This window comes from Thalia democratica, chromosome 4 (genome assembly GCF_965202585.1).
Source record: "Thalia democratica chromosome 4, ktThaDemo2.hap1.1, whole genome shotgun sequence".
Classification (NCBI taxonomy): Eukaryota; Metazoa; Chordata; class Thaliacea; order Salpida; family Salpidae; genus Thalia; species Thalia democratica.
In genome coordinates, this window is record NC_139168.1 from 47,826,792 (window position 1) to 47,845,195 (window position 18,404).

Sequence of the window (18,404 nt, forward strand, 5' to 3'; positions counted from 1 at the left end):
TTAGGTATGGACTGCCAGTTAAGTACGCAATATTTAGCCAAAAAACTCTGTGTTTAAAATTCTTTTTTCTGCTTAGAAAAAAATATATATATAAGTAGTAATAGAAAAATATTATATTTTTTTATTTATTATACTGTATTAAATTTAGATAAATTAAAACTTAAAGAACCAGAAAAAAGTTATGAACTTACAAATTGTATATCAAAATTCAAATCCGTTATTTAAAAAAAATATATTACATACAGTTTATTTAATTAATGAAAACAACGAACATTGTATTATGACTAATATAGGTAATTAAAAACCAAAACTTGCAGGTAGTCTTAGTATATTATAACCATTGGTTTAAACTAAAAAAAAACTTAATAAATCTGTTGTATAATACAAAACTCAATAAAAAACCTTTAGAAGTTGTCAAAAATGAAATTGCAAAATTAAATAAAACAATTGAGAACATCATTTTTACGAGCATTATCATTAATTTTCATATTTTGTTTGGAACAGAATTAATAAAAAGCACAGCTGGAATAAAATTTTCTAAGGTAAATAAAAAAATTTGAACTTTAAACAATCTAAAAATACTAGTAAAACAGAATGTAAAATCTTGATACTAAATCATTCTAAAAAGTTTCACAGAAAAAAAAGCTACTTTAAACTTTTTACGTATTATCACGTCACAATTAAAATTTTATTTAAAATCTATTTCAGCTGGGCAAAAACGAGCATTATTTGTTACGGAAACTTATAATCTTTCAGTGTTATAAATTCAACATTCATTACTCAAAGTTTATCAAATAACTAAAACAAAGTCAATAAACAACGTTTTTAGTGATATTCTAAGAATCTTTTTTTTTCATGGGGTTCACAGGAAACCAGTCAAAATACGCCCCTGTTATTGACACTCGTAATAACTTTTATGTAACTAATCTATTAATAGTCTAGTTTAACTAAAATATAATTTTATTATTTAAGTTTACATTTCGCTATAAAAGTTTTCAAACTATTACTTATTTCATTAAACATGTTTGCTTCCTTAAAACTTTATAATTTGTACTATTTACTTAAATTACTTCTTAAAATATCAGCTTTCATACTAGAAATGTGTTAAATAACAATTCACTTTATATTCAGCTTTTAATTCTGTCTCAGTTTATATACTAAAGCTGAACTTATCACTTACAACTAATTTTAAAGTTAAAAAACGTGTGAAAAATGTAGATTCTTTAAGAGGTTATTCTAAAGTTTTTTGGATATATTTTTGTTAACTATATATAAAATTAAATAAGGATTAGCAATTTAAATGTGTACAAAATGATTAAAATTGTTATTTTATGTAACTAAATTGCTATTCAATTATGTTATATTTTCCTTCTTTTCATTTGATAATGTTTTCTATTTTATTGATTTCTCTGGCTAACATTGTTTTTCTTTGAATAAATTTTATTTTGATATAGAATCACTTTTGAAGAACTTTGCATAAACTAAAAAAATGCGGCGCTAGTTTAAAATAGTTGCGATGTATTTACTTAAAAAAAAACAGTTGTAATGTTTGTGTACTGTAAACTTTTATTTTGAGTAGTTTCTGATTTTAAAACCTATAAGAAGTTGTTTGATTTTCAGCCTAGTTTCTAAGTTTTCGAAGATTCAGCTTAATATTTTAAGTCTAAACAGTTAGAATTTTTGTTACTATTTTTATTTTACATAGCTTTTTGGATTTATTGATGTTTTTAAAACCTACAGTCTTGTTTTTTACTTCCAATTACTTTTAAGGGTATAATTTTCTTATTTTATTTTAACTTTGCAGGTTGCAATAAGCAATTTATTTATAAATTTTTAAGACTTTCCGTAAGCTTAAAATAATTTAAAACAATCTAAAAATATTAGCCAATCAAGATATTAAGTTCAGCTTTAAGAAATACGAAAACTTAACAAAAATATTTGTGTTTGTAATGACGTTTAAAATCCTTGCTCAAAGATTTTTAATTGCATTTTTTATGTGTTCGTTATTTACTGTAGAAGCTAATGTTTTGAAAATATTTAAGTTATAGATTATTTTGGCATATTTAATTGTCATTCTTTTTTTGAATTTTTTTAACCTTATTTCAACCATAAACTTTTATTGACTTTAACAAGTTCGGTATTATTATTTTATGTTTTAGATTTTTTTGCTCTCAAAGAGTAATTACTTAAAAAAAAATCTTTTTCACAGAACTGGTCATATTCTATGAAAGATGTAAAGTTGTTTAAAAACAAATCAAAATAATCTCACTTTTTGAAAACTATATGCATACCTTATTAAAAAACCTTTTATTAACATATCCTATAACTTTTTTCAAACTATTTTGTTATGTTTTAGTTGGTGTTGAAGACGACTTGGAAATGGAAGGGTATTTAGACACACCACAGGTCGAAACTCCATATAGATCACCGAAGTACTCTCCTGTAAGTAGCTTGCATGATAAACCAACTTTAAAGTCTGACAAAAACAACCACCAAAAGCAGGTATTTTTGTTTTAGGTCATAAATTTTAAATGTATATAGTACAAGGTATTTATTTACATCGTTTCGTATTTGTTAACAGTTTAAAGATGTAAATAACTTAGCTAGCAGTTACTTTTTACCGTTTCTTAAAATTTAAAGTAAATTATGAGATAAATTTCTTGAAGGCGCAAACCAATTTATTACAATAAAAATCTGTCCCCTACAGTTGTCGAGCGATCTTTTTAAAACTTTCTCAGCCTAATCTTTAGAAGTTTTTGAAAATATTTAAGAATGAGTTTTCAAATTTTTAACTTTTTCTTTTGCATATAAACATTTTTTTTATTTTGGTCATTAGTTTTCGTTTTCATTTATTAAATTTTTTTTTCGACATATATTTTGAAATTTTGAAAGGAACACTTCTTGAAAATATGATATTTTTAGCTCAAAAAAAAGCAAGGTAGATTTTTATGAGATTATAATTTTCAAATAAAGTTGATGATAAATAAATTGCTATGCATGTGTTTGTGTTAAAACTTTATACAAAAATTACAGTATCTCAAATGATAATTGAAATTTTTATGTTCTATATGCAACTGACTGATGTTTTATACTTTGAGCATCATCTAAGAGCGAATGTTAACTTTTGTAAAAGAAATGTTGTACGCCTTTATACCCTTAAAAAGATCGTTTTTATTAAGTCTTTGTTTAAAGAACAGGCAATCACTACAACTATAAGTACTTTTTTTAATAATTGTTATTCAAGCATGTAGATTAGACTTTCCAAAAGAATGCGATGTCGGCCATTTTTGGAAAAATTTAGCAAAATTGGAAGCAATTATACAACTTTTAATAAAACAAACTTACACTAGATATTTTGGGATTTGTAATGAAGAGTAAAAAAAGTTTTGAGTGATAATTGACAGGAAGTTTGAAAGTTACACTAGATTTTATGGAGTGAAAAAAATGGGGCGAAACTAGTAAGGGGGTAACATTTAATTTACATAAGGGATTTTGGGGTTTGTAATGAATAATAAAAAAGCTCACGTTGTAACTACAAATGCAGCCCGAAAAGATGCAGCCCAAAACGTATCCATAGACCACCAAATGCCTGCCAATCCCTTTAAAAAAAAGGGGATTTTTGTTTTTTATTTTTCTGCCATAGGGCGATTCTAAAAAAGAGTTTGGGAAACCCTGCTTTTTACAAACATATTTTTACTTTTTAAGCGATTATAAAGCAGTAAGTAAAAAGTGAAATAAAAAAGCTATGATGTCTTATGTTTTTACAAAAGTTTAAAAAACGATAAAAGTTAAGTTTATATAAGTATTACATAGTAAAAAATTAGTTCATAATAAATTATGCACCTTTCATTTTTAAAGGTATACTTTGTCTGTCTAACGTATCTTATCGTTTTGTTAAAACTGAAAATATCATATATTGTAAAACGTTTTCAAAAGTTGTTTTGTTCATACTTAAGTATTTAAATATTTAAGGCTATATACAAAAATTTACATAAATTTTTGCAAACCTTTTTTTTTTGCAAATTGATCTTATTTTATAGAGTTTTTCTAAGCTTCAAGATGCTTTTTACCGTTTGAAAAAATTCGAATCATTTTCTGAGATATAACCAGTCAAATTCGGGCCGCATAATAGCTTCCCTATGGGAAGGAAAAACTAATACAGCGAAAAAAGACTATTTTATTTAAAATCTATCTCCTCTTACATTTTTGAAGCAATCTTCTTCAAACTTTCATAGTCTAATCTTTATACAGTAACAAAAAAATTTTACTTTGGACTTTCAAAAAATTTAAGTAAAAACTATTTTTTTAGTTTTTGTCATAAAATTCTACTTTTTTAATTTATTAAAATTCATAAGAAATGTTTTTTTCTTTTAATATAAAGAACATTTCCTGATATTTGAAGAAGATTGCTTGAAAAATGAAGGAAGAGATAGATTTTTAGAAATTTTTAAAGTTTCCGGGAAAATTGACCCCGAAAAATTTGCGTTCCATACGTTTGTATCGGAAAATTTTTACAAAAAATAAAATATCTCAAACGTTAAATGATATTTTTGAATTCTATAAAAACTTGCTTGTAGTTTGTGCTTAAAGCTTTCATATAAAAGCCAAAGTTAATTTTGTAAAAAATAGTGTTTGACCCCCTAAGGCCATATGTTTTTTTCTTTTTGAGCTAATTTGTTATTATATTTTGAATTTACTCCAACTGTAAGGTACCAGTTAAATGCTAGATAAAGATTTTTTTGCACTTAATATAAATATAAACTTTAAGCAGATGGTAGTCTTGATAAATTGTATAAATAATTTTTATTTTTTTACATTTGTTTTATAAGTAAACTTGGTGAAAATATCTTAAAAGTACATAATTTTTGATGTCTGTTTTTTTTTATGTAATATTTTAGAAAATAAATCTATTTTATTTTTTTCACTATTTTTAGTATATCCTAATTCAAAAGTGCAATAAACTTCATGTATTCAAAAAATTCATTTGTTTAACCACATTTATTTTTACTTGAATACTATTGTAAGATAAATACATTTTTTTAGTCTCTTTTTTTATATTACAGTTTTTATCCTTTTTTTTTAATTTAAATTTTAAACATAGGAAAAAAAATCGATGACTAAAAAGTCATTTACTTGTTAAATTTTTGAAATTAGAGTTTTTAAGTAGAACAAATTACAGGTAACGCTTCTTCTGTATAGGGATGGTGAACAGCTAAACTTTTTCAGAGTAGTAGATCGTGGCGACGGAACTCTCACACCTTGTTCAGATACTGTGAGGTAATCTGATGTTTTAGTTACCAAATACTGCTACATGCATTTTTTAAATTTTTCACTCAAAACATTTTTTTTAGGTCTAAGATGAAGTGCTTAACTATAAACAAGTACTATATAGCGTAAATATTTAATTTGTATTTTAAGTTGAATATTTTTTTTATACCAAAATTTGAACAACAAATTAAAAAATAATATTTAGTAATATTTAAAAAAAGCTATGTTGAAAACTTGATTTAGTGCCTTATTCTAAATCATGTAATTCTGTTATCTAAATGGCTATAAATTTTTAAGTATGAAACATAGAAACTATTTTCTAAGTTTTAGTTAATGCGCTTCTCATTATTTTTGTTATGTACGGTTTAAAACAAGTACAAAGTAGTTGTATATTTAGCCTCTTCTTTTTAGGTGCATTTATTATTTATGAAACTAATTTCAATCTTAGTTTTAAAAAGTAACTTGTATTTTTAGTTTTATTGATAATTTTGTGCTATATATAGATATTTTTCCATGACTAAGTAGTTTATATATGTTTTGATTTTTTCATAAAAAGTACTTTAATTAAAGTTTAGTTTTGGTTTTCTTACTAGATTAAGTATAAAATAAATGTTTTCGTGATTATTCATTTTACATGTCAATAGTGTTAAATTTACGCAAATCTTTATAATTTCCCTTAAAAATAATTGTTTTTTCGTATTTTTGTAAATTTTAAAAGTTTCTTTGGTTTAACTGTTAAACTTATGTAAAGTTATATATTTTATCTATTATGAGGTGTTTTATTAGTAAAACTAAAGCCTATTTTGTACTAGCTACGAAATTTTCTATTTTATTTATAAAAAATTCTTTACGTTTCATATAATTTGTTGAGTTGTCTGAGCTGTAAATTTAATATAAAATTTAAGTTCGTCTTATTAATATAAAAATGGGAGTTAAAAGTTCTACTTTATGTACGTTAAAGTATTTTTTTTTATCAATGGCTTTTTTTTTCTTGACCACTTGATAACTAAATAAAAATTGTGATTAAATTATTAAAATATTTTCTACAATTGCGAAAATATACAACTGCTTCTAAAAAACCTAAATTTATAAAATTAAATTATTAGAAATAAAAGTTAAGTTTTTTTGAACTTAGTAATAATACTTTTGTCCGTAACACGTCAAAATGCTATTTTGTTGGTACATGTTTACTTAAAAATAATATTTATATTTAATAATTTAAATTATTTAATAATTTAATTTATTTTTAGTGTGTCCAGTAAAGATGATTTTGCTTCTCATATTCCTCCCGCAAAGCTGCCATCATCATACAAAGAGCAAGTGAACAAAATGCGAAGGATCATGGAGAACAAGATAACAGCAAACAAAATGGCTCTTGTAAGAAACAGGCTAGCCAATCACGAACAATCAAGAACAGAATTTTCCAGTCATCGTGAAGCTGATAAAGTACAAAATAACTTCGACGTGTGTAAAGGAAAAAAAAAGTTTGAACGTGCATCAATAAACAATGATAGAGACAAAAGCTGTCTGCCTGTTCAAGATTATTCAAAAGTAAATAGTATACAATCAGAACAGCATGTTATTTCAAACAGAATTTTAAGTTTGCAACTTGAAAATAAAGAAGGAATTATGAATCCTAAGCCTCCACCTTCGGTTAGTTTAGAATTTAAAAAAGGCATGTTTAACAGTCTTTTCAAGTTTGATTTAAATTTAGAACATTATTGGCTCAAGATATATTGTAGTGAACCCAAAATCTATCTATGCCTTTTTTTATAAGTTAGGATGATAAACTTTTTAATAAAATTTTTGATTACTATTTAACTTCACGTGTAATATATCTAATTATTTTTTGTGCTCTAAATAGCAAGTTTTACTCTTGACTGAAAATTGCGCTATAATAAAAAAAAATGCGTTTTTTATCAACGTTACTTCAAATCTTTTGTAACTAGTTCTGATAAATTTTTAGCAAAGTTTTTAAGTGCTTAAAATAACCAAAAACTTTTTGATGAGTTTTAAAATACTACTCAAGTGTTAGTTAGTGTAAATTTCACTACTGCAACTAAAACGTTGCATGTTTTATTATTTATTTATAAGTCAATAATTAAAACTTAAAAAGATCTATTTCAATTTAAATAGTTTTTTTTATACTTGTAACAATTAATAACCTATCATTAATATGTTATTTTTTAAACTGAATTTTGAAACAAATGTCGACTTGTTACACTGTAAAACAAAAAATACTATTTAAGTATTGAGATTTAAATATTTATACTTTCATAAATAATACAGGTTTTATATTGAGTAAAACAAGTATCTTTATTTAGGTTTTCTAATAAAGTGAAACAATAGAATATATTATTTTGATAATGATCTATTTCGCATTAGTTTTAAATTGATGCAAGTTTTTGAAAGTATTTATTTTTTTTTAACAACGTAATTGAGAATATTAAGTAAATATTATCGCAGTACTAATTCTTTTGTTTTTTTAATATTTTCTTTTAAAAATTAAGAATCTTTTTTAATATTTGAAACTTTCTCTTACATGAGACATATAGATGTCAGTTTAATGTAAAGTGTATAATGTATAACAGCAATAACGTAATTTTTAACGGTAGTGTAAAATGTTTTAGGCTAAACCAGTAAATCAAGTCCGTCATAGAAAAATAAAAGGTTAGCTTATTTTAACTTACTTTAATTAAACTGTAATGTAAACCAAGTTTTTTTGAAGCTAATAATATTAAAAAAATATTATTTATTTTATTATTTTACTCTTTTATTATCTGACAACATGCATTGAAAACTTAGGTTTATATGGATCAACTTTACAAGATTCTCTAGATTTGAAGAAACCTGATTATGTTAGTTTTTATCCTTAAAATCTTTCAAAGTATTAATATAAAGTGTATGAAAAGACTAACTTATGTTAGATTTACTAAATTATATGTATAAATTTGATGTTTTAAAATTTATCGAAGTTAGAATGCAAGATTATATTAAATGTGTTTTAAGGTTTTTGACGTACTCTAAATGTTATATGTTTATATGTGATTTGTTTAACTTTTTTAATGACTTGTTATATACTAAACCAAATACTTAACGTTAAAATCAGTATAAATGTTTAAGTGATTTCTAAACCTTAGCAATACTGCTTAAAAGTTTAATTTAAAAAAATGACCTTAGAAATAAAGTTCAAATAATTAAAATGCGAACTGGTTTGTTCTAAACTTTTATTCAAATATTTTTGATATTATTTTTTGTTTTGATGCATTAAGTTAACAAAATTTTGATATACTTAGTAGGGAGTTCAATTTTTTTTTTACAGAAGTAACATCGACTTTTATATGTAACTTTAAAGTATGAATTATAATTCAGTTTTTATATGATTAAATTGTTTTAATTAAACATTGAGGTATAGTCATTTTTCTAAAAAGTATTCGGTACAAAACTTTGGACCCCAATTTAAAATATTTTAAACTTTTGTCATAATATTTTTTAATGTGATTCCTACGTTTTTTGTAATATTAAAAACAACTTTTTATGAAAATTTAAAGAAATTTGCTTTAAAAATGAAGAATGAGATAGATTTTTAGTGAACTTTTAAAACAATATTTTTGATTTGATACGTATTTGATTTGTATCGAATTTTTTTTACAAAACTAATTTTCAAAAGTTAATTGATTTCATTTTGTTCTATAAAAAGTACGTTATAGTATATATTAATAACTTTCAAATAAGAGCAAATTTAATTTTTGTAAAAAATATGTTGGACTACCTTATGTCTTAAAGCAATTAGTTAAAATATGGGGCAAAAACAAAACTAGACGCAAAAGCAAAATAAAATATTGTCTTCAGGTAAAAGCTAAATATTTGTTTTTTTCAATCTGACCTTCAGTACTTATGATATTAGCATTATTTTATTGTTAATAAACTTAGTTTATTTTTAAGTAATCAAAGTAAAATATTAGTGAAAAGCTTTGTTTCTGACCAAGGTTTTAAAAATAATCTTTTTCTGATTCTAGATGTTTTTTATAAATTATCTAATAGTTCCGCTTTTTAAGAACTAGTTAAGAAATGAAGTTATTATTTCTAACTATTTAAGCAGGACGAAGAAACAATGCTAAATGAAGTTAACGCACCAACATATTCAAATTATGAAAAAACGCCTAGTTCTGAAGTTTCAGGTAGGTTCAAAAAAGTACATCAAAATAATTTATAAATTTTAAATAGGGGTTATCTGTACAATGTTTGGTTTATACCTTTGAATCTCGTTTTCATTGTTAAAATCTAACTCTTTTGGTTTTCCGGCTTAAAAACTAATTTCAACCCATATTTTCTTATAAAATTAGTTATACACATTCCATGGTTGAAGTAACTAAAGTAACATGCTTGTTATTGGCACGGAAGGAAGTAAAGCAATTTTTAAAAATAACATCTTTTGTAAATTATTTCAAGCTTAAATATAATTTGTTTGACTTTTCTTCTTTTATTTTTTGTAGAAAGTCTTCTCACCATGCAGTTTCTTATGTTTAATTTAAGTTTAAAAGAAAGTATAAGGTATGTAAAAGTTTTATTTATAAAAATATTCGCGCGATGACTCCCGCCAAATCAGGTTGTTTAAAAAAAAAAATTTATGCCAGATTTTGATAAAGTTAAAATGACAATTGCTTGATTCAGATTTCAATGCTTTGTTAAGTTTTAGTTAAGTTTTATTCTACTATTTATCTTCGATAAAAATATGAAACTTTTCGTTTGTGGTTAGCTGGTCTTTATATAAATTTCAAAATTTTCAATTAAAAGCTAATATTAAACTTAATGATGATAACATAAACATTATAGTTTAAAAATTTTAGTTTTCGTTTCAAACTTGTTGCGCCCGTTTTAAAGATAATAAAAATAAAAATATTAAGTATAATTAAACAACAGGTAGTTAACTATGACTGAATTGTACGAGTGTCTTTTAACGGTTAGTGCTACCCGTGAAAAGTGACATTTCGTGCAATATTTCGTGTGACTCTTGAAAATAATTCAATCTTTAACTTATACTTTTATAAATTATAGCCACTGTAATGAAGAGATTGTCAACACCCAGTTCAAATGAAATACAGTTAAATAGAGATGACGCAGATGAGTTTGCTACTACAAAACTACTTGACGACAGTCCATTGCAAAATCCCATTAAGTTTGTCATCTTACCATATTTTTTTTAATATAATGTCATTGTCTTTGCTTTATGTCATCACTGTTTATGAATAAAGGTTTTTGTAATGTGGAAATCAATATAAATACATATTTTTTTATTTTAAAGCTGTATTGTATTTTGAAAATTAATATCAAACTTATATTGCTTTAGTTTTTCTAAGGTTGTGAATAACTAAAAATAAAAAAGTTTTAATGCATTAAAATTATTGACTGAATGTTCGGAAATGAGGTGAGTCTCATTCAAACAAGAATTTAAGAATTTATATACTTTTTGTCTATGAAATAAATCACTCATAAAGTTTATAATTTTTATTTTTATAATCCGCTTCCTACAAGTTTTTTGTAATATTAAAATGAACATTTCCTGAAATTTGAAGTAAATTGCTTTAAAGTTGAACAATTTTTTAGTGAGTTTTTCAGATTTCCTAAAAATCGGCCAAGAAATTTGTTTTTCGTACAGGTTATCGGATTTTTTTACAAAACTTGTTATATCTCAAAAGTTAATTGATTTTGTTTAAATATTGTACTACATACTCTAAGCGTGTAAAAGCCAATGTTAATTTTTGTAAAAATAAATGTTGGAAACTCCTATGACCTTAAGTAAACATTTTGTTGTTTTGTATTTATTACTACCATTTAATATTTGGTTATTAGTACTTACACTACATTCTTATTTATGATACTATTTGTTTTGTGTTAGTTCTTTGTTTGTAAATAAATAATCTAACTTACACTTGGATAAGTTAGGTGAGCTGGTTTATTTGCTAGCGGTTTATATAATAACTGATTAGGGTTTTACCTGATTAACGCTCACTTAACTGATTAATTATGTTAACTTGTTCTATTACATAAAGTTTTAATTATGTGTACTTCAAGTTTATACGAGCTTAGCTTGTATAATGTAAAGTAAACTTTTATAGTATTATCTCATTTAGTTTTAACATAAATGCTTTTAAAAGGGCCAGAAATAATAGAAAATTTATTTTACTGGCCAAACTCGTTAGAAAAAAGTCCTTGCGTGCCGCTCTAACTTTAAAAAGTTATATCAAACTTTAAGGGCATAGGGGGGTCCACCTTGATTTTTACAAGTTGATCTTATTTTATAAAGTTTTATCTGAGCTATCAGAAATTTTTAACCGCTTGAAAAATTCAAAGTAATTTTCGGGATATGAGTGATCAAAGTCGGTGACCTCAATAGGCTACTTATGGAAGGCGCAAACTAAAAACGCGAAAAAAGACCATTTCACTAAAAATCTATCTCCTTCATTTTTCAACCAATCTTCTTCAAATTTTCACAGAAAGTGTATTATTAAATTTTAAAAAGATTGAATGCAGGAATTTTTTTAATTTTGAAAAATAAAATTTTCATTAAAAAAAACAACTTTTTTTTTTGTTTTTTAAACTAAATTTTTTTTTAATAATATTTTTAAATTCCAACTTTTAAAGTCTTTTAAACTATAAAAGGAACGTTTCCTGAAAGTTTGAGATCTCTTGATCAAAAAATAAAGAATAAGATAGGTTTTTAGTGATTTTTTAAATATCCGAAAAAAATGACCCCGAAATATTTTTGGTCCATACGTTTGTATCGGAAAATTTTTACAAAAATTACAATATCTCAAAAATTAAATAAGATTTTTTGATTCTATAAAAACTGGCTTGTAGGTTGTACTTTAAGCTTTCATATTAGATTCAATGTTATTTTTTGTGAAAAAAAATTTTAGTTTAAAAAAGAAAAATATCAAAAGTGTTTATTTTTCTTACAGTCTGTCTTTTTTTTAGGATTGTTTTTTCTTGTCCAATAAAATAGTAGTTAATGTATTTTTATATTTTTATGTAGTTAATAAAGTCTAAATTTTGAAATAAATTATAGAATATTTTTGAACAATTTATAACTTTAAAAAACAATGTTTGGCCTTATTCGACATACCTAATTTTTAAATTCTTAGAGCAGAAAAAAAAATACTGTAGTTTAAAAAAATTAAATACAATCTTATCCAAACATAGTCACCAAAAAAGTCTATGTCCACGTTCTAACACACGGTGATCGTGCAAAAATACGTTGCAGTCCATATTTTACGCCTCAGCGGCCGGGTCTGGCCCTTGACTGTTGTTTACTGACTTTAGTTTCTTCTGCTCATGTAAGATGGTGAAATTTGGATATAGATAGATTTGGTTAAAAATCAAACGGTTTGCTTATTGAAAAAAAAAGTTAAGGTGATGAGTTTTGTTATTTAAAGAGACATAAATTGTAAAGCATCTAAGTAATTTAAATCCTAGTTGTAAAACAAAAGTTGTTAATACTTAAAATAAGACGACACTTTTTACTATATATAAAAGTCGTTTTTACATATTCACATTAAAAACTTTGTTGTTATTTCTAAAATTACTAAAAGGTATTTTTAACTTCAAGTTATCAGTTTTTTTAACTAACTTTCTTCAATATCAACTTCTTTTAACAGGAAGCCTTCGAAACTGCGACTAAATCGTCATGATTTGTACTTACAGTCTTATGGAATAAACATGGCGAAGCCGTCTAAAAGTTTATATGGGTATCTGGACGAACACCAACCAAAAAATCCTCTACCCCCCTTGTTTGTAATGTTTTATTTATTATTTATATGTCTTGATTCAATAAACTTAAAGTTATTTCAAATTGCAGAGGTATTTCATTTGATCAAAATACTAGTTTTGAAGTAAAAAAAGAATCTTCAACTTGTCAAAGTTATCCAAAACGTGACAATTTAACCTCTGCCAGCAAAAACACTGACTCTTTATTGCACAACAACTGTTTTACCCACACATCTCATCAGAAAACTGCTGTGAATGAAGAAAAAGAGAATTGTAGTGATTTTGAAGAAGATAACTTCCAGCAATACTTAATGAAAAACCGAATAGAGAAGAGTTTTTATGACCGCCACAGAAAAAAGTTAAACTATAAAACATACTCTCCTCTTCCTAAGGTTTTTTTACTTTTGTTTTAGTTTGTCGATTTTTTTAGTACAAATTCAAATGCACTTCGTAAATGATAAGGGTTTTAACAGTTTACATATTTACAAAACTACTCTTATTATAGTTTGACTTTTTATAACATTAACATTTTTAGAAAGCGTTGACTCGCTTTAGTTACGTCTTAGATTAGAGTAACACTTAGATTTAGTGTTTATAAAAAAAAAATCAAAATAACTTAAAAAAAATATTTATTAAGCGACTGAAGTTATTAGTTTCTAATGAATATAGCTTTTAGTAATAACTTTTTCTTATAAAAAAACCTTTAAGTACAAAAACAAGAAAAATTTAACGGTCGCAATTGTAATATTAAATTAAAATAATGAATTATTAAGGAGTCTTTAATTAAGAATTGTAAGTACTTTTTTTTTCAAACAACACCTGGTATGTTTATTGGAATAATCATTACTCAACAGACTCCCACTAAGCATTTGAATAATTACGTTCAACATCCTACTTTAAACCAACCATCCTGGGATAATTTCAGCATCTCGCGAGAAGTTCAAGAACATAAACAAATGTTAAATCTTATAAATGAAAAAATGAAACACAAGATGGGTTTGAAAACGAGCAACAAAATGTTCAACATTGAAAATGGTTTGTACAACTTAATATTTTCTCACTTTGTTTAAAAATATTGTATTTGCTGTGTCTAAAATTGTTTGTATTGTTTTTAAGGTTAGCTTGTCGACTTAAGGCTTATAAAGCAAAAATTAAGTTGTATAAGTTTAGATTAAGTGTCTACTACGTTTTGAATAGGTAAAAGACCAAAGTATATTAAAACTTTAATAATGAAAACTTAAGTTTAATTAAGTAGTCGACATTATTTAGTTTGATTATCTAGGTTTTTTTTCTTGCTGATAATGAAAATTTTACTTTGTGATATTTAAAAATACTATAACTGGAGACATGTTTTTATAGAAAGCTTTTACTTGTTAATAATAAGACTTTAAAACTTTGTTTTTGGCAAGTCCAAAATATTTTTTAAAACCTATTTATAACACTTCAAATCTTTATAGAAAAAAGTCTTATGAAATTTAATAATTAAATTTTTTATACGTCTAAAAACTTAAAAGGGTAACATTTTATTATATAAAACTAGGTTATTAAAGTTTTTTTTAATTAGGCATAAATTTAAATATGTTAAAAACGTACCTGAAAGATTAAACGTCAACAGATTTAACATTTTCTGTGGAAATACAATTTCAGTATTACAACTTGATAAGCTTTTAAATAGTCGTGTAATCGATAATTATAGAGGTATAATTTTGGTTTTTCCATTAATATCCGTAAATTATTTTTCACGAGAACATATTTTAGATTTAATTAGTACCACTCATTATTACATTTATAATAAGTTTATTTAAAATATTTTAAACCTAAAACAAAATCGAGTTTTTCCATGACAGATGTTGCTAACAGTTTATATCAGAGTTTCCCAAACTCATTTTCATTCTCGCCCCCTTGACAGAAATAGAAAAAAAATAATTGCATGCTTTACTACTTAAAGTATTAAATCTTACTTTAATTATAATAAGTATCACTGTTACTCCTAACCCTTACCCTAGGTCGTAAATTTTTTGCCTTATTATAGTTTTTATTTATTTCATTTATACCTTAAATAATTTTTCTTTTTTTTACTGTCATTAGTAAACCCTGACCCTTGGTCAGTAGTTTATTTTCTTATTATTTTTTTCTTTTTATTTTATTATTATTTTTTTTTTTTTAGTACTTTTTTTACTATCTGTGTTACCCTTAACCCCCTTGATTGGTAATTTTTTTATAATAATAATAATTTATACTCTTGCGCAAAAATGACCCTTTGTGCGAGAGTGTCTTCATTCAAAAAAAGTCCCTTCGTGCAAATGTGACGTTTCGTGTATATTTCACTCGTCCCCTGGTACGGCTCGCGGGCCAGATCAAACCCACCAAAGGAAATCTGTGGCCCGGCTGTTTCTCAGCTTGAAAACATCTTGTGTTGATCAAATAAATTAAGTTTTTAATAACAAATGTTTTTAAAGGTGCTCTCGTTTTTTATAAAATGTAATGTTTAATATGTAGTTATTTAACTGCAATTTTAATTTTTTTAAATCCTTAATTTCTATAGTACAACTTTTGAAATTTGTGCAGCAAGCTAAGACTTTTTCTTGTAAATTTTCCTACGCACTAAAAAAATTATGTAGTATATAATTGTGCTGAGATTTATTTGTTTTAGATACATCCTACTTTTATTAACAACCATGTTTTCCTCTTTTATTTAAGTTTGAAAAGTAATTTAAGCTTTAATGCTTATGATTATACATATACAAGTAATAGCATTGCTAATGTACTAATTTCTCTTACCTATGTTTCGTAATTTTCATGTAACTATTTGTAGTGAACGTTTTTTGTTTTTACACATAAAAATCTGAACAATTTTTACATTAGTCTTTAAAATATGTTTACATAAATCAAATCGTAGAGTACTCTTATACTAATTAAAAACAAGACTATGGTTGTCTATTTTTATGAACTCTGTACAAAACTAAATTATTATTACTTACTCAACCGCAACAACTTATCATTCTCTTGTTTACGGTTCCATTTTTTTATTGTGGCATCACAATAAACATTTCTCTCATCTTCCTGAGCAACAATAAAACTTGTTTTTGATTATTATTTGATTATCCTGAAATTTGCTGCACATTCCAGAAGATCATGCTTTAAGGGGTCATGAAGTGTGTTTCTTACGAAAGTTATTTAACAATGACGGTCAATCAATCGCGCTGAAGAGCTGTGGATTGATTCTCTGAGCCGTAAATTAACTTTAGCTTGCTGAATGTCGTAATGACTGTTCCACTTTTGTCAAAGCAACAGTGGAGGGAAATCTATCTTTCTGAGGTATAGACAATTTTGGGGCAGATTTACTACTAGAGGTACTTTAAAAACTCATTAAGTTTATAGAAAGTTTTCTTAGTTTATATATTCTAGTAAATGTTTAAAACTTCAAAATTCCTGGCCTTTTTAACAGATATAACGAAGTTTCTTAATATTTAGAAAGTGATCAGATTGATATTTTCAAAATACGCCTTATATGGTATTTTGGCTAAAAAATACGCTTGTCAATAAATTTATGTTCCTCAATCTTCAGCTTGACAAAGGCAGGAAGAAACTTTATATCTGATGATTATCCTGAAATTTAATCACCTACAATAACAATTCCAATTTGCTAGTATCACTACTATTGACTTTAAGAATGCTTTTTTAGCTTTGAATTAGGAAAAAAATCTAAAGAGCAAGCAACTGTGGAGTCTTAATGCTTTGGGTCAGGTGATGCTGAATTTTGGAGCAATGTAAACATGAACTGTTCTTGACTAACGTAATAGAAAATTGCAACATTGTAACTGTTTTACTTTCTGTTTTCAAAGTAATTGGTCAAATAGATTTCATACGCGCCAGCCTAAATCAGTTCTTTTTTTTTGAAAAATTGGCAGAATGTCAGTTTTTGTAAGTTAAAATACTTCAAAAATTCTGTCTGTCACTTCAAATGCTCTAAAATTTAAAAGTCAGTATTATTGAATAAGCTATTAAGTTGTGAATTTATTTTTAAGTAATTGTTTGGTTTTTGTAGCCTTAATTTTACTAAAATTAACGTAATATTAGCAAAATGTCTGTAATTCTAAAAAAAATCTGAATATGATTTTTTATTTTTTGAGTATAATATTAAACTGTGTATCTATTTGTTGAGCATTTGGTTTTTGTATGCAATATGTCCGTACTTGGCTTGGGAGTTTCTGAATTTCTAAAGAAAATTTAAGATTTTTTTGTTTTGAGTAGATATTATAACTTTCTAATCAGAAATGTACTTTTCAGTTGCCACATTAAAGGATTTCTTGCAAACAGGTGGATATATTTATCAGTAAATTTTCTTGGTATTTTTCGGTGGGCTTTATCTAGTTAAGTTTTTTTTTTTTTTTATAAAAAAAAAACGTGCTAAAATGTTTTATAATCAATGGGTTACGCAGTTAAAACTAATCTAAGAAGTTACAGCATTTCATTTTGTTATAAACTAAATTTGGTGCTAATCAACAAAGGTTAGAAAAAATGTCATTCTAAGTTGTAGAATGTCAGTCTAAAATCGCAAAACTTTAATACAAACCCTGGTCAAAGCATAGAAGGTGAAATTTTGTTTTGAAATTCTTGAAGTGCCTTAAAACTGACACCTATCAAGTTACTAGTAGTAGCATTGGTGTCTCATACTTTCGTCAAACCAAATACTGTATAGCTAATGAAATAGTTTTTAGTTGAAAAAAGAACTATAAAGGAAAATTTAGTCTGTGTAATACTATATACAACAGAATTTTCCACACTCCTTTTCATAAATGCCCCTTTTTCAATAAATAAGAAATTTTCGCCCCCATTCTTTACCAACCCCAGAACATCAGTGTAAGTTTCAAATTTCTTGTGAAATGTATCTAAGTACCCCCTTATGACCCCTTTATTAGTCACGGCCCTTCACTTTGAACCCTTTGCAGCTTATCGCCTTCTGACTTGCTAAAATGACCTCCAAAAAGGACTATATGGACCACTTTGGTTAACTCTGGTTCAAATCTATATAAGTAAAAGAATACTTAGTTTCTTATATCTATTTACGTTTCAAAAACACATAAAATCAATGTTATATACAAGTGTTTAATTTAAATGACAGCAACTGAGTTTTATGATTTACTCTAACATTCTGTATTTTTATTTCAAGAGAAATCGTTTTTTGCATTTGTGTTGCAAAATAAATTTTAAACTTTTTTACGCTATCTTATTGGTAGTTATTTGTAAACTTTATAGTGTCAACCAGGGGCGTAGTGTGAGGAGGGACACTAGCGCATGCGTGCCTCCTAAAAAAAGAAAAAAAAAAGTATTATCTTTATCCTTTAATCATTTAATTTTCCTGCTTA

General features: G+C 25.4%; 1 protein-coding gene and 1 non-coding gene across 2 annotated transcripts in view; both read left to right on the forward strand.

Moving 5' to 3' along the window:
• The window catches only part of LOC145834172 (AN1-type zinc finger protein 4-like), a 30,513-nt gene that overhangs the window by 7,769 nt on the left and 4,340 nt on the right, over positions 1-18,404 (forward strand). Inside the window, exons 6-15 of the mRNA XM_082941540.1 lie at positions 2,357-2,502; positions 5,180-5,277; positions 6,519-6,921; positions 7,899-7,938; positions 8,074-8,126; positions 9,371-9,449; positions 10,327-10,447; positions 12,927-13,058; positions 13,127-13,427; positions 13,890-14,070. Coding sequence (XP_082797666.1) covers positions 2,357-2,502; positions 5,180-5,277; positions 6,519-6,921; positions 7,899-7,938; positions 8,074-8,126; positions 9,371-9,449; positions 10,327-10,447; positions 12,927-13,058; positions 13,127-13,427; positions 13,890-14,070 — 1,554 coding nt within the window. The remainder of the gene's footprint in view (positions 1-2,356; positions 2,503-5,179; positions 5,278-6,518; positions 6,922-7,898; positions 7,939-8,073; positions 8,127-9,370; positions 9,450-10,326; positions 10,448-12,926; positions 13,059-13,126; positions 13,428-13,889; positions 14,071-18,404) is intronic.
• Positions 16,165-16,357, forward strand: LOC145835322 (small nucleolar RNA U3). Its single transcript, XR_014369856.1, has one exon. It is a non-coding gene; the product is annotated as a small nucleolar RNA U3 (small nucleolar RNA).